The 20,680-nt window shown below is 62.3% G+C and overlaps 1 protein-coding gene across 1 annotated transcript in view; it reads right to left on the reverse strand.

Annotated features, from left to right (window-relative positions):
* Positions 1 to 2,164: 2,164 nt before the first annotated feature.
* PPIP5K1 (diphosphoinositol pentakisphosphate kinase 1) overlaps positions 2,165 to 20,680 on the reverse strand; it is a 54,776-nt gene continuing 36,260 nt past the window's right edge. Inside the window, exons 16-20 of the mRNA XM_019503869.1 lie at positions 17,543 to 17,665; positions 14,128 to 14,190; positions 5,018 to 5,155; positions 4,560 to 4,673; positions 2,165 to 3,790 (exon numbers count right to left, since the gene is read on the reverse strand). Coding sequence (XP_019359414.1) covers positions 3,270 to 3,790; positions 4,560 to 4,673; positions 5,018 to 5,155; positions 14,128 to 14,190; positions 17,543 to 17,665 — 959 coding nt within the window. The 3' untranslated portion in view covers positions 2,165 to 3,269. The remainder of the gene's footprint in view (positions 3,791 to 4,559; positions 4,674 to 5,017; positions 5,156 to 14,127; positions 14,191 to 17,542; positions 17,666 to 20,680) is intronic.

Below are 20,680 nucleotides of genomic sequence, written 5' to 3' on the forward strand. Positions count from 1 at the left end.
GCAGCTGCTCCCAAGCCAGGCGCCGCGGCCCGGGGGCTTCGGGCGCGGGCGGCCCTTTGCCCTGAACCTGTTGCGGGGGCAGGGGGAGCGCCGGGCCCACGACGGCTGCAGCCTGCAGCCGTAGCGTGAGGTAAAAGCCCGACGCAGCCCTGCCAGGCCCTGGCTCTGCCCCAGGCTCCCGCGTCGCAGGGCAGAGTGGGGCTGGAAGGGAAAGCGACTGGGGCTTTCCCCCGCACCCTCCAGCATTTAGGGCCCAGGCGGGTCTGATGCAGAGGCCGTGCCCCTTGCCCGTTCTCCCAGCACGTGTCCAGCCCCGTGCGCGCCCCCCACGTCTCGCACCGACTTCCCGCCGGGTGAAGAAGGACAAACTGTCCTGCCTGCTCGCGCCCGCCATCCTGCCTGGCCACACACGTTTCTGTGGGCTTCCTCTTCACCGTTTGGTGTGTTGTAAACCCCCCTCCAGCCTCCTCGCATGGAAACCCCTCCATGCCCTCCTCATCCTGGCTGCCCTTCTCTGGCCCTTCTCCAGGGCATCTCGATCCCGGCTGAAGTGCAGGGACCCGCGCTGAGCACAGTATTCAAGGTGTGGACCCACCGGGGCTTTATAAAAAGGCATTATGAGACTTTCCATTTTCTTCACACTTCAGTTCTTCATTGTCCTTAATGTTTTGTGTGCCTTTTTGATGGGTGCTGAGCCCGGAGCTGCTATTTTTAGCAAACTACCCCCAATGACTCCCAGATCTCTTTCCTGGGTGGTAACAGCTCAAGCAGAGCTCCTCGAAGTGGACATCTAGTCTGGGCTACTTTTGCCCAGTGCAGCACTTTACAATAATCTACATTGCATTTTGTCTGCCGGCCACTCGCCCCTTTGCTCAGTCCGTCTCCCTTCTCGAGCCCTTTTTAACTACGGGACTCACATTGGCCCCGAGGCTGTTTAGCCATAGGGTGAATACTAGCTATTTTCCTCACTAGGCTTTGCTTTCCACTTTTTGCCAGCTTTTCTCTGCAGCTCTGCCCTGCACCACACCGACGTTGTTGGCCCGCTCTCCTGATTTTATTTTGCAGCGTGCATCACTCTGTGCTCCAGGTCGGTGTTGGTAAGCGGGTCCCTTGCTTGCCGCCTCCTTTTGGTGCAGTCTCCCTCCCTTGTTGAAGCTGAAGGCTGCTCTGGTAGATTTTTCTTCTCCCCTCACCTCCTGCAAGGACATCAAACCCAACTGTTTTGCAGTCACTCTTGCAGAGCAGCTCAGCACCACTTACCCTTTCCACCAAACCCTGCGCTCAACAACAGCCTTTCCTTGGGTGGGGCCCAGGACCCACTGCTGCAGGAAGCAGCCTGTTACCACATGGAGAAACTTGGTCCCAGTCTCCTGGCCCAGGGTTGTTGGTAGCAGTTGCAGCCCCCCCCTTATTACTGTCTCCTGCTGCCACAGCCTCTCAGCTCCCCTGGCATTTCTAGCTTGTGGCTGCGCCCTGGCGCAGGGGCCGATAGCCTACCCCCACACACACTTTTTTCTATCGAAACCTGCAATTTTTATGCAGAGACACTGGGACCTCCTGCATCAGTTGGGCAGCCGACTCTCTTCACATCGCTGCAGTCTGTGCCGTAGCGCCATGCCCTGCTCTGGCACTCCTGTAGTTCGCATCCCACCGATTCTCCTCATGCCACCACATTTCTGGACCCCTCTCATGTCAATACCATTACTTGCCACCTTGGCCACAGACCTCTGGCACTGGTACAAAAGCACGTGTCCTTCACTTGCTGTGCCTGCGTGTGCTCATCTTCTCATTTCGTCCCCATGGATTATAGTTTCACCCCCACTGCGAGCGTCCATGTGATCAGCCTCCCCCCAGGTTCAGTTTAAAAGGTGTTAGGCCTCCCACATGCACCAGAGCTGCACACAGTGCTGCTGCACTAGCACTGGGTACAGAGCGGGGGTGGCAGGGGGTTTGGCCTCCCAGTCCCTTGCAGGGGATGAAGAGTAGCAGCTGACATGCACCACCCCAAGTGCCTGCTCCCAGGCTCCAGCATCCCTGTGACAGGGCAGGACGGGGGCAACCCTGGCTGCCAGCGGTGCCACCTGCACCGGGAGCCACTGAGCCCAGCCGGGGCTGGTGGTAGCCATCCTGCACCGGGCCGCTGCAAAGAGAGCCGGACACAGGACACAGCAAAGATGTTTACTGTGAACACACACTCACAGCAACACAGCACAGAGATCTTTGGGTACAGCTTCACCAGACAGCACGAGTCCTACAGACAGAGACCCACCAGCACCAGACACAGGGGTGCACGGGCGGGCGCTGGAGCTGGTGGCTGGAGAGGCCCCACCGCAGCCCCGGCCTCCCTGCAGTGCCCCACGTACACATAAATATATATTAATAGACTTCTGCTCTATGTACAATAGATTTCTCCTCATTGGTTTCTCACTAACAAACCCTGATTTGTTCAACAGCAGCCTCAGCTCCCGACACCCAGATGGTCTGAGTGTGAGCGCTGGCCCATCCTGACACGGGGCGGACCCGTATTCCCTGCGCCCCTTGCAGCCCAGCCCAGGTCAGCCACAGGTGCTGCCCTGAGCCCAGCCTGTGCTCTGCCGGCTCTTCCCCAGCAGCAAAGAGGAGCAGCAGCAGCAGCAGCAGCAGCAAAGTCCTACAACAGGCCATCACCAGCTGGCTCTGCTCCCGCTCGCCCCACTGCTCCGGCCCATGTGCGCAGTGCAGCCAGGCCAGCCACTACGCACCCACACAGCCCCGCAGAGCTGGGAGCCTGGACCCCACTGCCAGTGCTGGCAGCTGCCTCCCTGGGCCTGCTGTGGCAGCCGGCATGAAGACTGGCTCTACATGCTTGGCTGCAGCTCGTGGCTGTCAAGACACCGGTGCCTGCCTGCCGCAGCCCAGCCCCTCTGCCTGGAGCCAGGGCTAAGCCAGCTCCTGCCTTCATCCTCTCCACCCAGCAGCTGCAGCCCCCTGCCCCCACCTCTGCTGCTCCAGGATGCAGCTGTGCCAGGGGCCACAGTACTGCCCAGCACCAGTGTGGCCCGCTCCCCGCCGACCCTCTGCCAGGCCTGGGGCTGTTTCCCAGCCAGGGGCCGGGGCAGTCCTGGTCAGCCAGCGAGGAGCAGACTCCAGCATCCTTGTGCCGTGCGTGATGCGTGGGCCGGGCTCAGGGTGCTGGTGCTGGGGCTGGGCCCGCGGCAGGAGAGACGTGGCGACCGGCTGTGTGCGGCGCTGACTGCGGTTCATGCACCCCGCTGGCCCGGAGGAAGCGGCTAGTTGTGCACATCCTGAGGAGGGGGCTGTGACGCCGTGTCCTCAGCCAGGGGGCCAGGCCCAGTGCCGTCCCCTTCTGACTCCTCGTCGTGTGATGCCAGCGTCTCCTCCGGCGCTGGCTGCCCTGCTTCGGCCAGCTCCAGCACCTCCCCGGCGGGCTCAGCCTCCCCCCACGCCACTACCCCCTCCTCCGCCTGCTCTGGGGCCAGCTCGGAGGCCTGCTCTTCGCCAGGCTCCACCAGCTCCCCGGCGAGCCCTGCCTCAGGCCCCCCAACCTCACCCCCCAGCCCAGGCTCCCCCACCTCTACCTGGGGCTCGGGGGGCTCCCCTTCTCCCTCGCTCTGGCCCAGCCCCAAGGCCTCCCCCTCGCTCAGTGCAGGGGCCTGGCCGCTCAGCCGCTCCTCGCTCCTCTGGGGGCTGATGGACGGCTTCTCGGTGAAGCTGAAGCGCGCGTAGTTCTCCACGGAGGCCGGGGAGGAGGGGCCGGCGCTGGAGACCGTGCTGGAGGGGCCGCTGCTGTCTGCAAAGCAACCCCGAGACTCAGCCCCCGTCCACCCGCGGCCTAACCCTGAGCCCCAGCCGTGCTGTGGAGGGGAGCTGCCAGGTCCCAGGGATGCTAACCCCAAGTGGGGCCTGGGGCCATTCTGGGGGCCACAGGCACGACAACCCCAACCCTGTTGCCAGCGCAGGCTAACGGAGCACATGGCCTCAGCCCGTGGCTCCCACCACCCGTGCCCTGCCTTGGGGAGTAGCGCTGCCCGTGCAAGGGCCTGGCAGGCTGCACGAGCACAGATACCACCCGTGGCACAGGCGGCACCACTGCCCGGCCCAGGGCCCAGCTTTGCCAGGCTGGGGTTGGGGCTTGCAGTTCAGTCCATGCCCCCACGGTCACTGGCCTCAGCCCACGAGGAGGCAGCTGCAATGGCTGCTCTGCAGCTGTCTCCCTGGAACAGGAGACTGCCCACATCCCGTGGGGACCTGGTGCCCGCCGTGGGCAGCCACAACACCAGGGCAGGGCAGGAGGGAACGGGTCACAGGGGACCCCCATGTCAGCCTGTCCTGGAAGCTGGATGAGGCCAGAAACTCAAGGCAAAGATGCCCAGGCCCTCTCCAGCTCAGGAGCGGGGCCTGCCTCTAGGGCCAATATGGGGAAGATGGACCTAGGCTGGTGCTGAATGCCCATGGGGGGGAGCCCGAGGGACCGTTCTGCAGCCAGACCTGCCTCCGCCCCTCCCCAACCTTCAGCCATTCCCCCCCCCATCCCCCAGGCCCTCTGCCAGGACACTCACACCACGGCGGTTTGTCCGAGCGCGGGCGCAGGGGCAAGGCAGACGCTGAGAGGATCCTCTGCGACAGGAACGGGTCCCCAGGCGCCGGGGTCCCCATCATGGAGTCGAAAAGGGCTGCCACAAGAAGAGGCTACCTCAGGCGTGGCTGGCCCCGGTGCCCGCCAGTCACATGCAAGTGCTGCCCGGGCCTGCGGTCACAGAGCTGTCTGCCAGGCCAAGGGCAGCCTGTTTCCTGGCAGCTGCAGGCTCCCCGTGGTGAAGCCCAAGTCAGTTCCCCACTCTGCACAGCCCAGCTTGCAGCCGCGGCTCAGGACAGCGATGGATCCCCAGGGCTACCCTTCCCACCCCCAGCCCAGGCTAGCTCTGGGCCGGCAGCCTCCTGGACGTGCCCAACTTGCCCATCTCTGCCGGCACTTGAGGCGTGCCGCAGGTCACTAGCCCTCCCATGCCTGCAGTACCTGAAGACGAGCGGGCATGCGAGACACTGCAGCTGCGGCACAGTGCCGTCAGGAACGCGTTGACCTGTCGCAGCGAGAGGGAGTTGTGCAGCGTCTCCAGTGGGTAGATGGTGGGGACCATGGAGCAGCCTTCGAAACCTGCTGGGAATGCGAGTGGAGACTGAGTGACACTGGCCCTGGCAGGGCAGGACCAGGGCCCCCTCCAGCCCCTCTGTCCCCAGCCAGGCAGGCCAGGCCCCCTCTCCAGCCCAGTGCTCACTGGAGCTAGGCCAGGGAGATGCCACTAGCAGGCACATGCAGGAGTGGGCGGAGGATGCATGGCACCAGGCAGGAAGCACATGGGCCATGCAGCCCTGTTGGGACTGGCTTAGGTCAGGGCTAGAGAGGGGCTCCCGCTCGTGTCTGAGGAGGGCTGGCTGCTGTATGCATGAGGGAGGCAGGGAGCCCTGCACCTGGAGGCTGCTCTCGTGGCCTCCCTGCCCTTCCCACCAGCCCTCAGAAGCCCCCAGAACACAGCGGCCAGGAGCGACAGGGCTCCTGGCTCAGAGCTCAGTTGGGATCCCCGAGAGCCGACAGCCCTGCAGCAGGCAACCTCTACCCACTGCTCCTGGGGGCAGCTGCTATGCTCCTATGGCTCCAGGCACCCACCCAGCCTCCAAGCCACCCTGCCACACTGCCTTCCCCAGCTCCTAGGCAGCACCCCCACAGCGCTGCTGCACAGGCCCAGGGCCCCTCAGGCGACTCCTGCCTCAACACCTGCTCCCACGGCTCGGGTCTGCCCTCGCGCGCAGAGAGGATCACGTCTGTGGCAGTGGCCCCAGCCCGACAGGAACTCTCCAGCATCCCCAGGCAACTGTGCCACCCTGGTGCCGCCTGCCAGGCACCCGTGCGGGGCGAGGCGCTGGCATATGGTGCAGCTGGAGGGTGAGGAGGTGTGTCCTGCCCAGAGCTCCTGCATGCTGCCCATGGGCACGCTGCACCACAACCCGAGCAGAGAAACAAGGAGGCAGACAGGAGGCCTAGTCCCTGCCCAGCAGAGCTCGTGTCAGGCCCGAGTGGGGCTAACAGCACAGCAGCAAGGGGCAGAGCTTGTGTGTGGCAGGTGCTCAGCAATGGTTATGGACGAGTGGGGTGCACAGATGCTCACTGTGACTCATGCAGGCATTGTGGCAGGGGAATGCAGGTGGGGAGGGGAGGGCAGGCAGCACAAGCCACATCCACGTGCAGTGGCGGAGGCAGAGGTGACCGTGGCAGCAGCTGGTGGATGGTGCCTGGATTCGTGCAGGGGCAAGTTCAGCTCACCTATGGGACTGAGGGGAGGGCAAGAAGTGCGACCCTGACCCTGGAGAAGGGAGGGAGGCAGCACGGGCCCAGGCCAGGCCGGGTACAGACAGCAAAAGTGCATGTGACTCGCAGCCAAAGCTGGCCCAGCCGAGGGGCCCTTGTGTCCCAGGCCCTCAGGAGCACATGGCTGGAAAGGGCTGCAGACCAGTGGGGGAAGAGCTCCAGCCTCCTTGCAAGACTGCGCCCTGCTCCTGCCTGAATTCTTGTATGGGGCACACTGGTCCCCACCAGGCCCTGGCCAGGACAGATGGGTGCTCTGCCAGGGGAGAACTGAGCACCCATCGTTAGCACAAGCCCTCGTTATGACCTGTACCACTTGCAGCCCAGCCAGTGCCTGGGTGCTGCTGTGGTACCAACACACAGGACACGGAGCCTGCGACCCCAGGGCAGGCACAGGGAGCCCATGATAAGGCGGAGCCCAGCAATGACGACCCCCAGCCCGTTTCACATGTCCCGTGCTGTGGGCATCATGCAGAGGAGCATTCACACGTGCTCCTGGGCAGCGCCTGGTGGCAGGGTCTGCATATGCGGATCTATGGCCCGGGAACCAGACCAAGGACCCGGCTCACCGTGCATGAGGGCCACGCGGCAGCTTCCCTTCCCAGCTCACGTGGGAAGCATCAACGCCCCATGCTGCCAGCCCCAGCAGCACAGGGAGGCAGGCTCTGGCACCAAGCACTGCCCCAGCAAGGGGAGCAGCCCACCGATGCGCTGTATGCTGGGAGGGTGGCTGGAGGGACTTCACGCCATTTGCGACACCCTTGGAGCAAGAGAAGACTGCAGCCACCGTGCCACGCTTGGAGGCAACAGGAAGGAAACCCCCAGAGTTGCCAGGCTGCCGAGGTTATCGACAGGAAAGCCCTGCCAGGAGCCAAAGGATCCCCCACTCCCGTCGCAGTGTCGTGCCTGCTGCTGCACCATCTGCCAGCCACCACTTAGCAAGAGCCTCACAGTCCTCCACAGCCACAGCTTTGAGCCCCGTGGGCCAGGCAAGATCTCACCAAGCCCGAGTGCATGCGACTGCTGCCCAACCCTCCCCCCCATGCCCCTCTTGCCCCAGACTCCTTTCCTGCTGCCAGCGTGTTGCCTCACGGACCAGGCCGCCCGGCCACCGATGGCCCCGATGTACCGCGGAGTCAGGCAGAGATCCGCCAGGCGCTGTGCTCAGAGCCCAAGGGGTGCATGCAGCCTTGGGGTGGCAGCAGCAGCCCCGAGCATCCAGCACAGCGCCCCAAGGGAACAGCCCCACCTGCGCCAGCCCTGCCCCAAAGGAAGGGCACTGGGGCAACTCCTGCGAAGCAGGGACATGCCTAGAACAGCCCTGGGTGCAGCACCCTGGCCCGGTAGAAACACCGGATGGCAGGGCCAGCTCCTGCTCTCTCCCTATGGGCCGCAGTCCGCATCTCCCCTGTCCTGAAACGCGCGAGTCCATGAGCAGCACCCTTGGAGCAGGCTTGCCCTGATGCGCCAACAACTGCAGCGATGGGGAGTCTGGTGGGGTGGCACTGCTGGAAGCAGGTCTTGTTTTACCCAGATGGGCAGCAGCATGCGCAGCCCTGCCATGGGGCAGGAAACACGCCGAAGAGGAAGAGCCGGCTGCTGCTCAGGGGCCGTGAGGTGCCTGGGGCTCAGGGAGGGACTGGGCTGGAGCCGGGCTCACAGGGATGCCTGCCATCCTTGGGAATGGCTCCAGCCCACGGCCGAGAGCCTCAGCTATGGGGCCAGCTGGATGTCAGAGCTGGCACCCCAGAGCCCCCGAGAGAGCAGGCTGCACGCAGCACAGGGAAGTGTGGAAACGTGCACAGCAGTGATACCCTGGGTGGGCAGGCACCATACTGCTGTCGGCTTGGCTGACACCTGCTGACCTCCAATCCTGGGGCCAAGAAAAGCCTGAGGCCTCTGGGAACTGTAGAAGGAAAGCAAGAGCTTGCTCCCTGCACCCGCTGATCTGCTGGGTGAGCAGTGCGACAGGCCCGCTGGACGTGGGAGACAGCGTCCACCAGACACAGCAACCTGGCAACCACGGAGGAAAAATGCTGCACCAGCCCAGTGCATGGCCTTCCCTCTGGTCAGACACGCCCAGTCACACCTGCCTAGGGCGTTTCAGGACAAGTGCCTGCACTGGGAAGCACCACAGCCTGCAGCTGATGAGCGTGCTCCCCAAAGGCAGACTGCCCTGGCACACGGAGCGCACCCACCCTGCTGCAGGGCCCGAGATGGCAGCAGGCTGTTGGGAGGGTGCTGCGAGGCCTGCGCGCTGATGCATCCTGGCCTCACTGGAGCAGAGACGATGGCTCTTCTCCACTGCAGACGTGCAAAGGGGCTGGGTAAGTCTGCACAGGTGCTGGCAGAGCCTGAGGCCAGGAGCCCACCAGACTTCTCTCCCTGCCTGAGCAAGGTCAACGAGCCCCTAGGAAAGCCTTTTTATTCCAGCTGGTCTGTGGATCTGAACAGGCACTGGCACTGGCTCCAGTCCTACGATGCTGCAGCTGCATCGGTGCAAGTGGATCTGCTGCTCAGCCAGGCTGAGTCCACACTAATGCTGCCATGCTGCCTGCAGGATTGAAGCCAGTTCATCCAGAGTGGGCTGTGCAGGGCTATGTCATGTAGCTTGGACCTGTGACCACCCAAGGGCCCAGAAGTTGGAGACAAGTTATCATCTACCTCCCTTGGCTGGCTTGCGGGTCCGTGCAGACTGAGCGCTGCCCAAAACCCTTCGGGCTCCTTGACAGGCTGCAGCTGCTGCGACAACACAGCTCCCACCGCTCTGTTCTCCATGCAGGGATTAATGCCTTCTCCTGGCACAGTCCCAAGTGGAGCAGAGGAGGGCTCTGATGTACGCTGTACGCTACCTTGGACACGAGCTCCTGACAGCCCGTCAGCCAGATGGGGACCTCTGCTCTGCCCATGCAGGTTGCCACTGCAGCAAGACACCACTGTGCAAGTACTCCCACGAGGGAGCCCAGAGCTGGTGCAGAGGGGTCCCAGTGCCGCCTTCATGGACCAGGCTGGTCGCTATCTGCAACTCCTGTCTGGGTCAGGAGTCACGTGCCAACCACACAGCCGTGGGGACGGGGTGATGGTGGGCAGAGACCCGAGGCAGGTCATCCGTCCTCTGAAGCCCTGGGATAGGCCAAAGCCCTCGTCTCTTCCTGCCTCAAACATTTTGTGGATGAGAGTGGCTCTGGGACTGCCCCGAGCTGGAAGCAACAGGGCTCCTTGATTTGACGGGACGTGCAGGCAAGGGTTTCTGCTGCCCTTTGATCTGCTGCAGCAGGACTGCAGTGATGGTGAGGAGGGGGCAGGCTGCCCCGCCAGGAGGGAAGGGGACAGTCACAGCAGGCAGGCCCTCAGGGAGCAGCTCCTCTGCACGCTTGCGTCTCTTTTGTCCGTCTCATCCCAGCGACACCCGAGAGTAGCCGGAGGCAACTGCTTTGAGTCCTCATTTCTCCCTCCCTGATTGACTGGTTGCTTGCACTGTTCAGATCTCATCACGGCCCACTGTGCTCGTTCCATATGTGAATCCCATGGAGATCTGCACAGATGGCTGTCACAACCCGGGGAGCGTGAGTATCTTTAGCCACTGGGGCACCAGCCACGGCACAATACTGAGGTCATTTTCCAGACCAGATTTTCTGACACTTGGCGTTTTTGAATGAGAACCTTCTCACTTTGGGTGTGAAACTCCCTGACTCAAACCACAAGCATGCTAACGAAGGGCTTTAAACCATCAGAGATGCATTCACAAATCACACGAGTGCATGACTCTTGCTCTGGAATTTCCTGTTTTACACACACATGCGCGCTTTTCCTGCATGATAGGAGTGCTGCACAGAAACCGATTAGTAAGGCTGGGAGCAGGGAAGTGGATTGGGCAAAACCTCTGTGCACGGCAAGCAAGACACTGCTGAGCCATTCAGGCCTGGTGCAGGCCTAGGCTGGGCAACGCTTCCAAGCACACTTCTGCCATGGGCTCCTGCGGCAGTCCTGCTCAGGGGGCCTTGCGAGACCTGCATTTCCGTGCATGCGACGCAAATGATCCTGCCATGGGGCTGGGCCAGGGCTGCCCCAGCACCCTCAATGCAACACGCGGGGGATCGGGCTGAGCACTGGGCCTAGGGAGAAGGAGCAAGAGGAGCAAGTTGTCCAGCTGGGACAATGCTCATCCCTCTTCCCTTCGGCGGTCCTGCCTCTCCTTAGCTGTTGCTAGGAGACCAAGGACGGATCCAGTCACGGCTGCACAGCAGCAGCCTTCACGAGCTGCTGGATGACGGCGAGAGCTGGGCAAGGGGGGACACAGGCTGCGGAGGGGGATTCTCCTCCAGCAGCAGCAGACCTGGAACCGGCTTCGCTGAACCGGCCCACGGCTGCCCCCTCCTGTGGCCGAAGCAGCAGCCAACCCATGCAGCACAGCACGCTTCAGAAGCCGCATGCGCCAGGCAGGTCTCAGAAGCAGGCTGACCCTGGCAGGCTGGTTCCTTGCCCCCAGAGCCACGAGGAGGGCATCCCCGAGAATGCCTTGTGCTCCAAGGCCGAGAAACCTCGGGGGGCCAGGGCGAGTTGGAAGCCCTCACGGCCCTGGGCTTTGGCATGGAGATGCCCAGCTGCTCCCCCCAGCAAAGTGCCTCGGGGACAGGGCAGAGGCCATGCAACACAGAGCTCTTGGCCCACTGCCCCTGGAAAGGGGCATAAACACCACGAGCACCTCACTCTCCCTGTGCCTATAGCAGGGTCCTCCTGCTGCCGTGCCAGCCTCATGCTACGGCTCCCAAGTCGCCAGCCTTTCCAACAGCTGGCACCCACCTTCCCTCCTCCTGAGTTAAGCTGGGGACCAGGGGAGCACACCTCTGGAGACAGGGCACAGGCAGGCATGTCGGGCTCTAAGCAGCATCTCAGACAGACAAGCGTGCCCCTGCATAGGGGAGCACAGCCCACTCTGGCTGGAGGGAGGCAGCAACACATGACTGCCAGGAATGCACACAGCCAGGGCAGCTCACACGGGAAGGGTCCAGACCTGCCCGGCTGCAGCAGCACATGCGCCTCCCTGCAGCGCCAGCCCACAGGCCTGAGAGATGCCAGGGGTGAGTGCTTCTCGCTTCAGAGCAAAGCACGCGGTACATTCCCAAGCAGACAGCGCCAGGCAGCGGTGGCGGCAGCGTGCGGTACCGTAGAGGCACTCCATGTCCTCCTGGCCCGAGATCAGCCAGCTCCGGAAGAGGCGCAGGTGGTAGGAGCACTGGTGGAGGTGGCGGGCCAGCGCGGCGTCCAGGGACAGGCTCCGGCTCATGGCATAGTCGGAGGAAAAGCGGCGCAGCAGCTGGGCCACGTGGCGGGGCTCGAGCTCATCTGGAGGAGAGGGGGCCACAGAGTGAGGGGGAGAAGCGGTGAGGAGGGCAGAGGAGGCGAGGGGGGGCCAAGCCCCAGCTCAAGCAGCCCTCCAGACGCTGTCCACCAAGTAGTGCCCACCCGCTGTCAGCCCAGACCTGTCAGGAGGTCACACGTGCCCCCACAACACACCGGGAGCTTCCAGCCATCAGGGCTGTGCGGTGGGACTGAGCCCGCGTGCGGGACCCACCGCCAGCATCTGCCCCACCCCGTGCGCCGAGGGAGTCAGGCAGGTTTTCTCCCCAGAACAAACAAGCCCCAGAAGTGCATTTCTGCAGACCAGGCCCAGGTTGGGCTACAGAACATGGAGGCAGCCCTGAGGCCAGGACTGCCTCTACCACGGAGCTGAGACCCGCATCCAGCCTCGCAGGCCAGAGCCCTGAGCAACAAGTCCCCCCGCACCACTCGAAGGAGTGAGGAGCTACAGGCCGGGAGCAGAGGAGGCCGGGAAAACTGAGCCAGGCTCCGCTCAGAAGAGACGGCGCAGGGGCTCTGCAAACGCCAAGGCCTCAGCCAGTTACAGTCACTCGAGGGCATGAAAGTGCTGAGCTCTCTCGACAGGAGGGACACTCCAGCACTGCCCTGGCCCCTTGTGCTGCTCTTGTGCATGCCCTGTAGGCAGGCAGTGGAGAGCCCAGCCCTGTCCCTTCATGCACCAAAGCACATGGGACCCTTTCTGGCCTGTGAGCTCCAGGCCAGATGGGACATATGCTGCTGCCCGGGGAGCAAGTCACACGGTCCCGTTTCCTGCCTGCGATGCATGGGAGAGCCAAGGCAGTTCTTTGGGAGGAGAGGCAGCAGCCCACATCCAGCACAGATCCCCAAGGGCCTGCTCTACCTGCATGTGAGAGCATGATCCTTCTGCGCACACAACCCTGCCACGTCCTCACAGCCTACGTCCAGTGATCACAGCGAGTGGCATGAAACAAGACACTGTCCCAGCTGGCAGCTCCTCCACAGCTCAGGGGACACCCACCCTTCTGTGATGCCTCCTGGGAGACATGCAGACCCCCAGAGCCAACCCTGGATCTCTCACTCCAGCCTCTGCTTTTTTCTGACCTTAGCTTTACCCTCCAGACTGCAGGGTGGGATTTCCTACTATTTACTGAGCACGAAGATCCAGGATGAAGGGAAAAGAAACTGCCCAGTCTGCGTGTAACGGAAGGACTTGCACGGATGCCTACAGACATCTGCTCCAGCCCTGCCCCTGCCAGCAGTGGGAGGAAGGGGGAATGGCTACAAGCAGTAGCTGGGCACCAAACCTTTTCTGAACGTTCTTGTGCAAGATGTGGACAGCACTTCCCAAGCTGGTGGACAAGGCAAGGAGCAGCCACCTGTCCTCGCTGCCAGAGGCATGGGATTGGGCACCAGGTTAGTAGCTACATGAAGCAGAGATGCAGGGGCATGAGAAGCCACATCAGACACACACCCACCCCCCCGATGGCTGCTGGCCTGGGGGCAGCGGAGCAAGCTGTGCCACGCTCCCGACCCTCAGTCATACCTGCCTCCTCCTGGGGGCGAGCCCACAGGGCCCAGACAGGACAAGGGAGGGACAGGGCCCTTCAGCACCTGGCTCATCCCAGAGCCCCACACTACTGGGGCTGGTGCATGCACGTGATTAAAAGTGAGTTCCTCCAGCCTGGGCCCTGTGAGCAGGGGTGCACGTGCCAAGGCAAGGCCAACCCACCCTTGGGGGGCAGCGGGTGGCCAACTCCAGGACACAGCCATGCTGGCGGGAGCCAGCGTGGCCAGGGCCCCCATGCTGGGGAAGTGTGCTGCACACGTGTCCAACATGTCTGTGGCTTCCTTACTGTTTTCCCTGCCACAGGTGCCTGCTGGGAGTGAGGGACCCAGTACCGCCATCCATGCTTCGTGCACTGGGTCCTCCTGACCTCTGAAAGACTCACTCCCCACACTGACCCCACCGCAGACAGGGTAGCCTCACTTGCCACTCTCCAGATGCAGTCAGGCTGTTGCAGCAGATGCTGCAAACCTGCAGCGCAGCATCCGCCACGACATGGGGCAGAAACCTTTCTCCTTGGCGAGCGCAGGGCAAGGTCCCAATGCCAACCCAGAGCTCGGAGCGTTGCAGGAACCTGTTCCTGCTCGGCTGCAGGAGCCACGGCGCTGGCTTCCCGTCAGGCAGGGCATGCCTCCTGCCTCCCCCCCGGCCCCTCCGGGCTGTTACACAAAGGATGAGTGAGTGAGTTAGTCACAGCGAGGCAATGGGGAAGGTGAGACACAGTCGGACACCAGACACAGACGCGCAGAGAACATGAGAAGGCCGGAGGGGGGGGGACACCAAAGGAGACGTGCAGAGACTGAGACGTGCAGATGGGTTAGAAGTGTGAGGGAACGTCAAATCAAGGAAGCACACGTACCATTAGTCGGATGCTTTGCAAACGACACAGAAAATCGTTTTACGGCTGGCATAGACAAGAGCTCTGAGGAAATAAAAACACATCGTCTCAGTTAACGGCCTTGTCGGGGTGCCCCAAGCCTCCGCATGCTTCCAGCTCGCTCCTGGCTAACCTGCCACTGGCCTGAGCCCATCTGCTCCCCAGACGTGTTGCTGTGCCTCGTGTCTGCATCACTTGATGGAGCCCGGAAGGCCCTCCCATCCCACCCATGCCTGGCCCCGAGGGTGCCTGGCCTCACCCTGGCATCCGGGGGACTAGGGCGTGCATGATGCCACACGGTACCCAGGGAGGCACGATGCCACAAGAGGAAGCAAAGCACAACACTGCCCAGCTGCTCCACACTTCCTGGGGACAGGGGAGTCCCCAAGAGACTGTTTCCCCGCAGCCACTGAGAGCCCAGTGGGAAGCCGCAGCCCCAAACACAACCCTCTGCCTGGGCTAAGCAGAGCGCCAAGGACTTGAATGTGACAGTCAGATTGACAGAGACCAGGATGAGCCTGGACACGGCCCCACTGCTGCCATGGCCACGTAGGGGGTCTGGCCACTTGCCTTGGCCCCCACGTTGCTGCTCAGCGCACAGGCCAGGCCCCGCTCTGCACGAGTTACGCAGTGAGAGAGACGAGCAGACTCAAGCGTTGAATGGGACAAAGGGCTGGGCTCTCGGGACACGTTTCCCACTTCCGTAGCTTACCAGCCAGGCCCAAGCCCCCCAGACAGTTCAGGCTGCCCTTCAGAGCCAACAGGGCAGGGTGGCTCAGATCAGGCTGAGAAAGCAGGCGACGGGCCCCAGCTGGGTTCGGTGCAGCCCACTGGTCAGATTTCCTGGGGCTTGGGAATTCGTGGCTCTCACACGTTTCTTTCATGCTTCCATTGTCCCCCCATGGCCTCCCCCCCATCGGGGGTCCCAACACAGGGGCAGCTCCCCAGGTGCCTCCAGGCATGGATGTGCGTGCTGCTTCAGGCCAGGCATGCTCAGGCCCTGCAGCCACAACAGCACGTTCTAAGACTCGGCTACATTTCTGCACCCCTTGCTGTACCGATGACCCTGGAGACCGAGGTCCTCCACCTGGTCCTGACAGAGGGCAGCAACAAAGCAAGCTGATGTTACCGCTGCTGAACTCTCTCTACCCCAAGTCAGCCATGAGAGGAGAATTTGGTCTCATGCCTCAGTCAGCCCCTGAGCTCCCGGCCGAGTGCTGCCGCTACAGCACCAGCAGCCTAACATGGCAGAGCGTGAGCCCACCCCGATGTGTGCTGAGGGGGCCAGAGGCAGGCCCGAGGCCAACCACCACCCCAAGGAGATGGCACCATCTGTTACTTCCATGCACCACCAGCCATGGATTTGTTGTTCTGCAGACAGCCCCACGGCATTCTCCCAGTGCCGGGCACGGAGACATGAGCCGCCGTTTTGCAGTGGTGCCACCTCTTGCCAGAGGGCACTGGCACAGGGTGCGGCACTGTTACTCTGCCCTCGGCTCATGTGTGAGACTCGCTCACCGGGACAGAGTTGTGCTCTGCAAGGCAAGCACTCGCTTTACCAGCACCGTTCCTAGCAGTGCTGGGAGCATACGCCAGGCACAGCTGGCACAACACACCCAAGCACAGTGCAAGCTGCAGCTGGCGTCTCCAGGGCAGGGGACTGCAACCTAGAAACAGCCTAAATACCAGCATATGTGGGCGATTCCTCTGCTGCCTATGTAAGCAAAGTATCCAGCCCGAGCACTTCCCTCTGCTCTGATCTGCCTCCCCAAGGCACCTCGTGCCTCTGCATCCTCCTGCCTGGTGCGGAAACCTCCAGCTTCCTCCTGGCCGCCTAGGCAGCACAGGGAGGTGCCAGTGGCATGGGACGGAGATAGCGTGAAGCAGCCTCTGTGCAAGAGGTACACGACTGTGCAGCCTGCCTGGGAGGGCCAGGCACCCACAAGTCTAATGAGGTAACACCTGCCCCTCCATGAGGACCTGGACCTCCAAAAAGGCGCATGCAGGGGCCTGGCACGGGGATCACACGCAGCCAGCTGGGAACTGCCCAGGGTCCAGGCTTTTGGCTAACAGCAAGTGGGAAGCTGCAGACTGGTCCTGGCTCCAGCCCCAGCACACGGGGTTGGGGTTGGGGTTGGGAAGCCCTGGGGCGCACTCCGATTGCTGAACTGGATGCATGGCCTCAGGCAGGTCAATTCTGTACCTGCTTCTCCCTAGGGAATGGTGCTGTCTTTGAATATTCCAGGGAGAAGGTGACCTGGCATGGCTGCCTTCAGCTGCCCCACCTGCCTGCAACATGGAGCCCCTGCTGCATCCTGCAGTCCAGCTCCCAGCTCGTGCCTCCTGGCCCCAGTGCTGTGGGCACCTGAGGCTGGTGGCTGCTGCCCTCTCCTGCTGTGCAGGGGAACTCCCACGGGCACAGCCCCGTCCCTGCGCTTTCCTTTGCAGTCAGCAGCTACTGGGAGCTACAGAGCAGTTCCTAGGCAGCCACACCCGCAGCCAGTGTAGGGCAGGGCAGGGACAAGGGGCCAGGGCTCTCTGCGAGCTGGAAACACCCTCTCCACATCAGCTTGACAGCCCAGCCCCCTGCCCCTATCATTTCATGTTGTACAGGTGCCTACAAGGCCTGAAGCAGTCAGCTGTCCTCCAGCCCCTGTCCCAGCACCCTGTGCTCCAGGGCTGAAGGGGCAGAGGCAGCCCCACCCTGCATCTCAACAGCATGCTGTGAACAGGTGCTCTCCATGTGCTGCAACGCATCGGCCCCCTGCCACCAGCGCATGGGTCGACGTGGGGGCAAGCCAACGTGCACTCCAGCAGCCTGTTGTGCTGGGCAGTCTTCATGCAGTTTCAGGGGCAAGTCAGAGACAGCAAGGAGCTTGTCATCTCCTCCCAGCATCCCCATCGGCCAAGTGCCACTGCTAGAACACGGGGTCCTCAACGGGTCTCCCATGGGTGCCCCCCCCACACTGTTGTCCTGACCCCACTGCCCTGGTCACCCCGCACGCAGGGCAGGCAGCCCCAACCCATGCACAAACTGGAGTGGGAGGAGCTGCAGGAGCGGGACTCAGACGCGGTTCCATGAGCGCACGGGAATTCCCAGCACGCAGAGACCAGCACTGCCTCTGGCCCTGCCACCTCCACAGCAGGCAAGGTCTGACTACCAAGAGCAAGGGCTGAGCCCTGCGATCTCGGAGCGGCTGGGGGATTCCCTCCCATTCCCACCAATGCTCAGGCAGTCAGGACTGTGCACCCCACGCATCCAAGGCAACTGGCACTGGCACATGCATGGGTGGATGCGTGCCTGTTCAGATCCATGTGCCTGGAGGCCTTGCCTGGTAACAGCTTGGGGCAGCAAGTCCCCACACCGGCTGCACCTGTGTGCAGAGGACACACGTACCGTCTTTGTAGGTCAGGCTGGTGGCAAACTTCTTGCCGTGGCTGCGTGCGTAGTCCTGGAGGTTGGGGGCACTGGAGGAGCCTCCCAGCACAGTGGTGCTGAACAGCCCGGTGCACTGCGACCCTGGGAAGGCACAGGGCTACATTAGACACATCTCTATGGCCTGCACAGGGTGGTGGGAGGCAGGGCACCCGCTCCTTCACCAAGGGATGAGCTTTGGGATGGGGCAGTAATCCTCTGCCCCCAGGAGAGCAGTGGCAGAGGTTGGCAGTCAGAGAGAAGTCTTGGTTGCTGGGTGCCCCCTCCCCAGGCTTGGGGCACCTCCCCAGCTGCATCTAGCAGAAGTGCCCAAGGGGCGGCAGCACCTGAGAGCAAGCAATGACTAGGGGCAGCAGCAGGATGGGACCTGTCTATGGGCTGGGCAGGGAGGAGCATCTGTGGCAGGCATGGGGCTGCTGCAGCCAGCACAGTCTCCAACCAGTCCTGCCCAGATGGGGCCTGGCACCCCTCTGCCTCAAGCTGCCTGGATGTTCCCATAGGATGCCAGGGGCACATCTAACCAGGCTGCTCTCAAGGACCCTCATCCTCCAGTCACATGCACCAAACCCAGGGCCATGGTGATGCACTTGCTCTGGGGATACCCTGCTCTCCAGGCCTGGCTCTAGTGCGGTGGAGAGCAGCAAACAGCCCTACCCCCTGCTTTGCCACTGCCTTTGGGTGGGCTCAGTGTGCACACAGCGCCAGGAGGGAGGGGGCATGCACAGCAGAACCGGCCTCCCCGGGCCTAGCAGGGCAACCCCTATGCTGGCTCCAAGCAGCTGATGATCTCCAGGCACAGGCTGGGAAGCCTTTGAGAACCAGGGCCTGCAGCCCCCGCCCTGCCACGACTCAGGTTTTAGGAGTATGCCTGCATGGAGCAGTGAGGCAGTGGCAGCGCAGGCAGAGGCATGCGCATGCTCAGCCCAGCCAGCCGGGAGCAGCAGGGACATGGCCTTCCTGCTGCTAGCCCAGGACACTGTGCCACCAGGTTCGTAGAGATCATAGGATCTCTACGAGTGATCCATAGGTTGCGCAGTTGGAGTTTGCTCAGCTGCTGCCAGCTGGGGGTGCCCAGGCCAAGATCTCCTTGGCTCACAGACAAATGCTGGGACCTGACACCTGTGATGTAGGAAGCATGAGGCCTCCCCAGGGAGGCCTCCAATAGGGGCTGTTGCTGCTGCGCTCCCTCCTGGACCGGGCTCACAGCCAGTGCCCACAGGAGTCCTGCCACGGGGGACCCAGGAGGGAGCCTGTGGAGCAGTACAATGGTAGCTGTGGGCACGATGCTTGGGGTTCTGCACCTGTTAGCCAGCGCTCTGCCCACGCCGGTCTGTGCTGGCACCAATGGTGACGGATGGGCCACATGTGGAGCCAAGGGCGATGCTCCCCAGGAGAGATGCAGAGCCCCAAGCACTGGGCAGGGGCCTTCGGAGCACAGAGCCAGGCTCTGACCTTGCCTTCAGGTGCAGCAGACAACTCCACCCAGCCAGAAGTCTGGGCGTGGGCTGATAACCCAAGGTTGTCCTGGAGCCACAGTAAAGGGCTGAGCCTGTAGCAAGACTCAGTCTTAGGACAGAGCTCCTCGCTGCCCTCCAACTGCACTGGCCTGCACCATAGGGAAGCCTGAAGTTGGAGCTCCCTTCTCCAGTGGGCAGCCACAGGCACGTGGAAGGCCCGAGGCACTCAGCTCGGGTCCTGGCAGGAGGAATCCTCAGGCCAACAGCCTCCTTGCAACCAGAGTAACCCTTTGTCCAGCTATGCCTGCCAGCCAGTCCTTAAAGGGGCCCTGAGTCAAGGGCATGGTTCTGTTTTCATGCTGTATTTTCGACTAGGATATTCTCTATTGTCCTGTTATCCCCTGCAGGGCATCACTCACCTCACACCAAACCCTCGGCACTGCTGTTTCACACATCCCACCAATGGTACAACGACAGGGGTGGAACAGACCCTTCAGAAACTGGCCCATCCAGGGGCTGCCAACAGGACCCACTCCCAGTGCCCGTGCGCCCCAAGCAGATGGTACGAGGTTCTCACTGAACAGCAGGATCCCTGACAGCCCTGCTCAGGGGCCTCACACAACCAAGGTCTTGGGCGTGGAACAGACACTGCTGCCACTCAGACATTTGAGGTGGAAGACCTCACAACCACTTGGGCCAGCATGGGGGATCCAGTCAGGTGGGGGAAGACAGTAGGTAATGCCATCTGTGTGGCCAGCACCTCTCAGAGAGCTTCAGGAATGCAATCCTGTTGCTTTCCAGGGGCTGCCTGCGTGGGCTGCCAACTAGTGCGGATCCCTCTGTGGGCAGCAGGGGAGAAGCATCCCTTGAAAGGCAACTGCCAGACAGCTCTGCTCCAGCCTTTGCCCCATTTGGATGATCTCAGAGTGCAGGTGGCAGCTTCCAGCTCCCTCTGCAAACATTCAGAAGAGCCTGGAGCCTTTCTGAGCATCTTTGTTCTTTCTAAAAGGCTGAAGCTCTTGCCACATCTACCACGTGCAGAGACTGCAGACAGGCTGGAGCAGGAACGGAAGGTGCATTAGATAAGACTAACATGCAAGGTGCTCTTGGGAAAACACTTATGTTGCCCTGGTCCTTAGACCAGATCCTGAAGAGCTCAGCTTTCTGCACTGGCAGGTAACTCCGTGTTCGAGTGCTTGTCTCCATGTGCTTTGCTGCGGGAGACTCCCAGCAGGACACAGCACATGGGGGCGCACGGTATGGTCCTCAGGCATGGCACATGTCCTACACTGCTCACAGCAGCAGTGTTGCAGTGGTCCAGGGAGGCTATCAAGGCTGAATGAGCATTACCAGGCAGAAGCAGGGTATGAGAAGGGCTGGCGCAGAGCAGGGTGCCCAAGGCCTGCGTCTGGAGGCTGCATTCTCTTTCACCCACCCAACAGGAGGGTCTGAACCAAGAGCTCCTGATTCCCTTGCCTGGCAGATGTTCCAGCCGTGAAGAAGCCATTTGTACAGCGAGGTGGGGGGTGGTGGCAGGAGCTTCCAGCCCACTGCCCTGTAGCTCTGGAGTACAGGGTGGAGGCTAAGGGGTAGTGTTTGTGCAGAAGTCGTCCAGACTGGTCTCCTCCTCTCCCCTCAGGGC

The sequence above is a fragment of the Gavialis gangeticus genome, unplaced genomic scaffold (assembly GCF_001723915.1).
Source record: "Gavialis gangeticus isolate Ggan-Ray unplaced genomic scaffold, GavGan_comp1, whole genome shotgun sequence".
NCBI lineage: Eukaryota > Metazoa > Chordata > Crocodylia > Gavialidae > Gavialis > Gavialis gangeticus.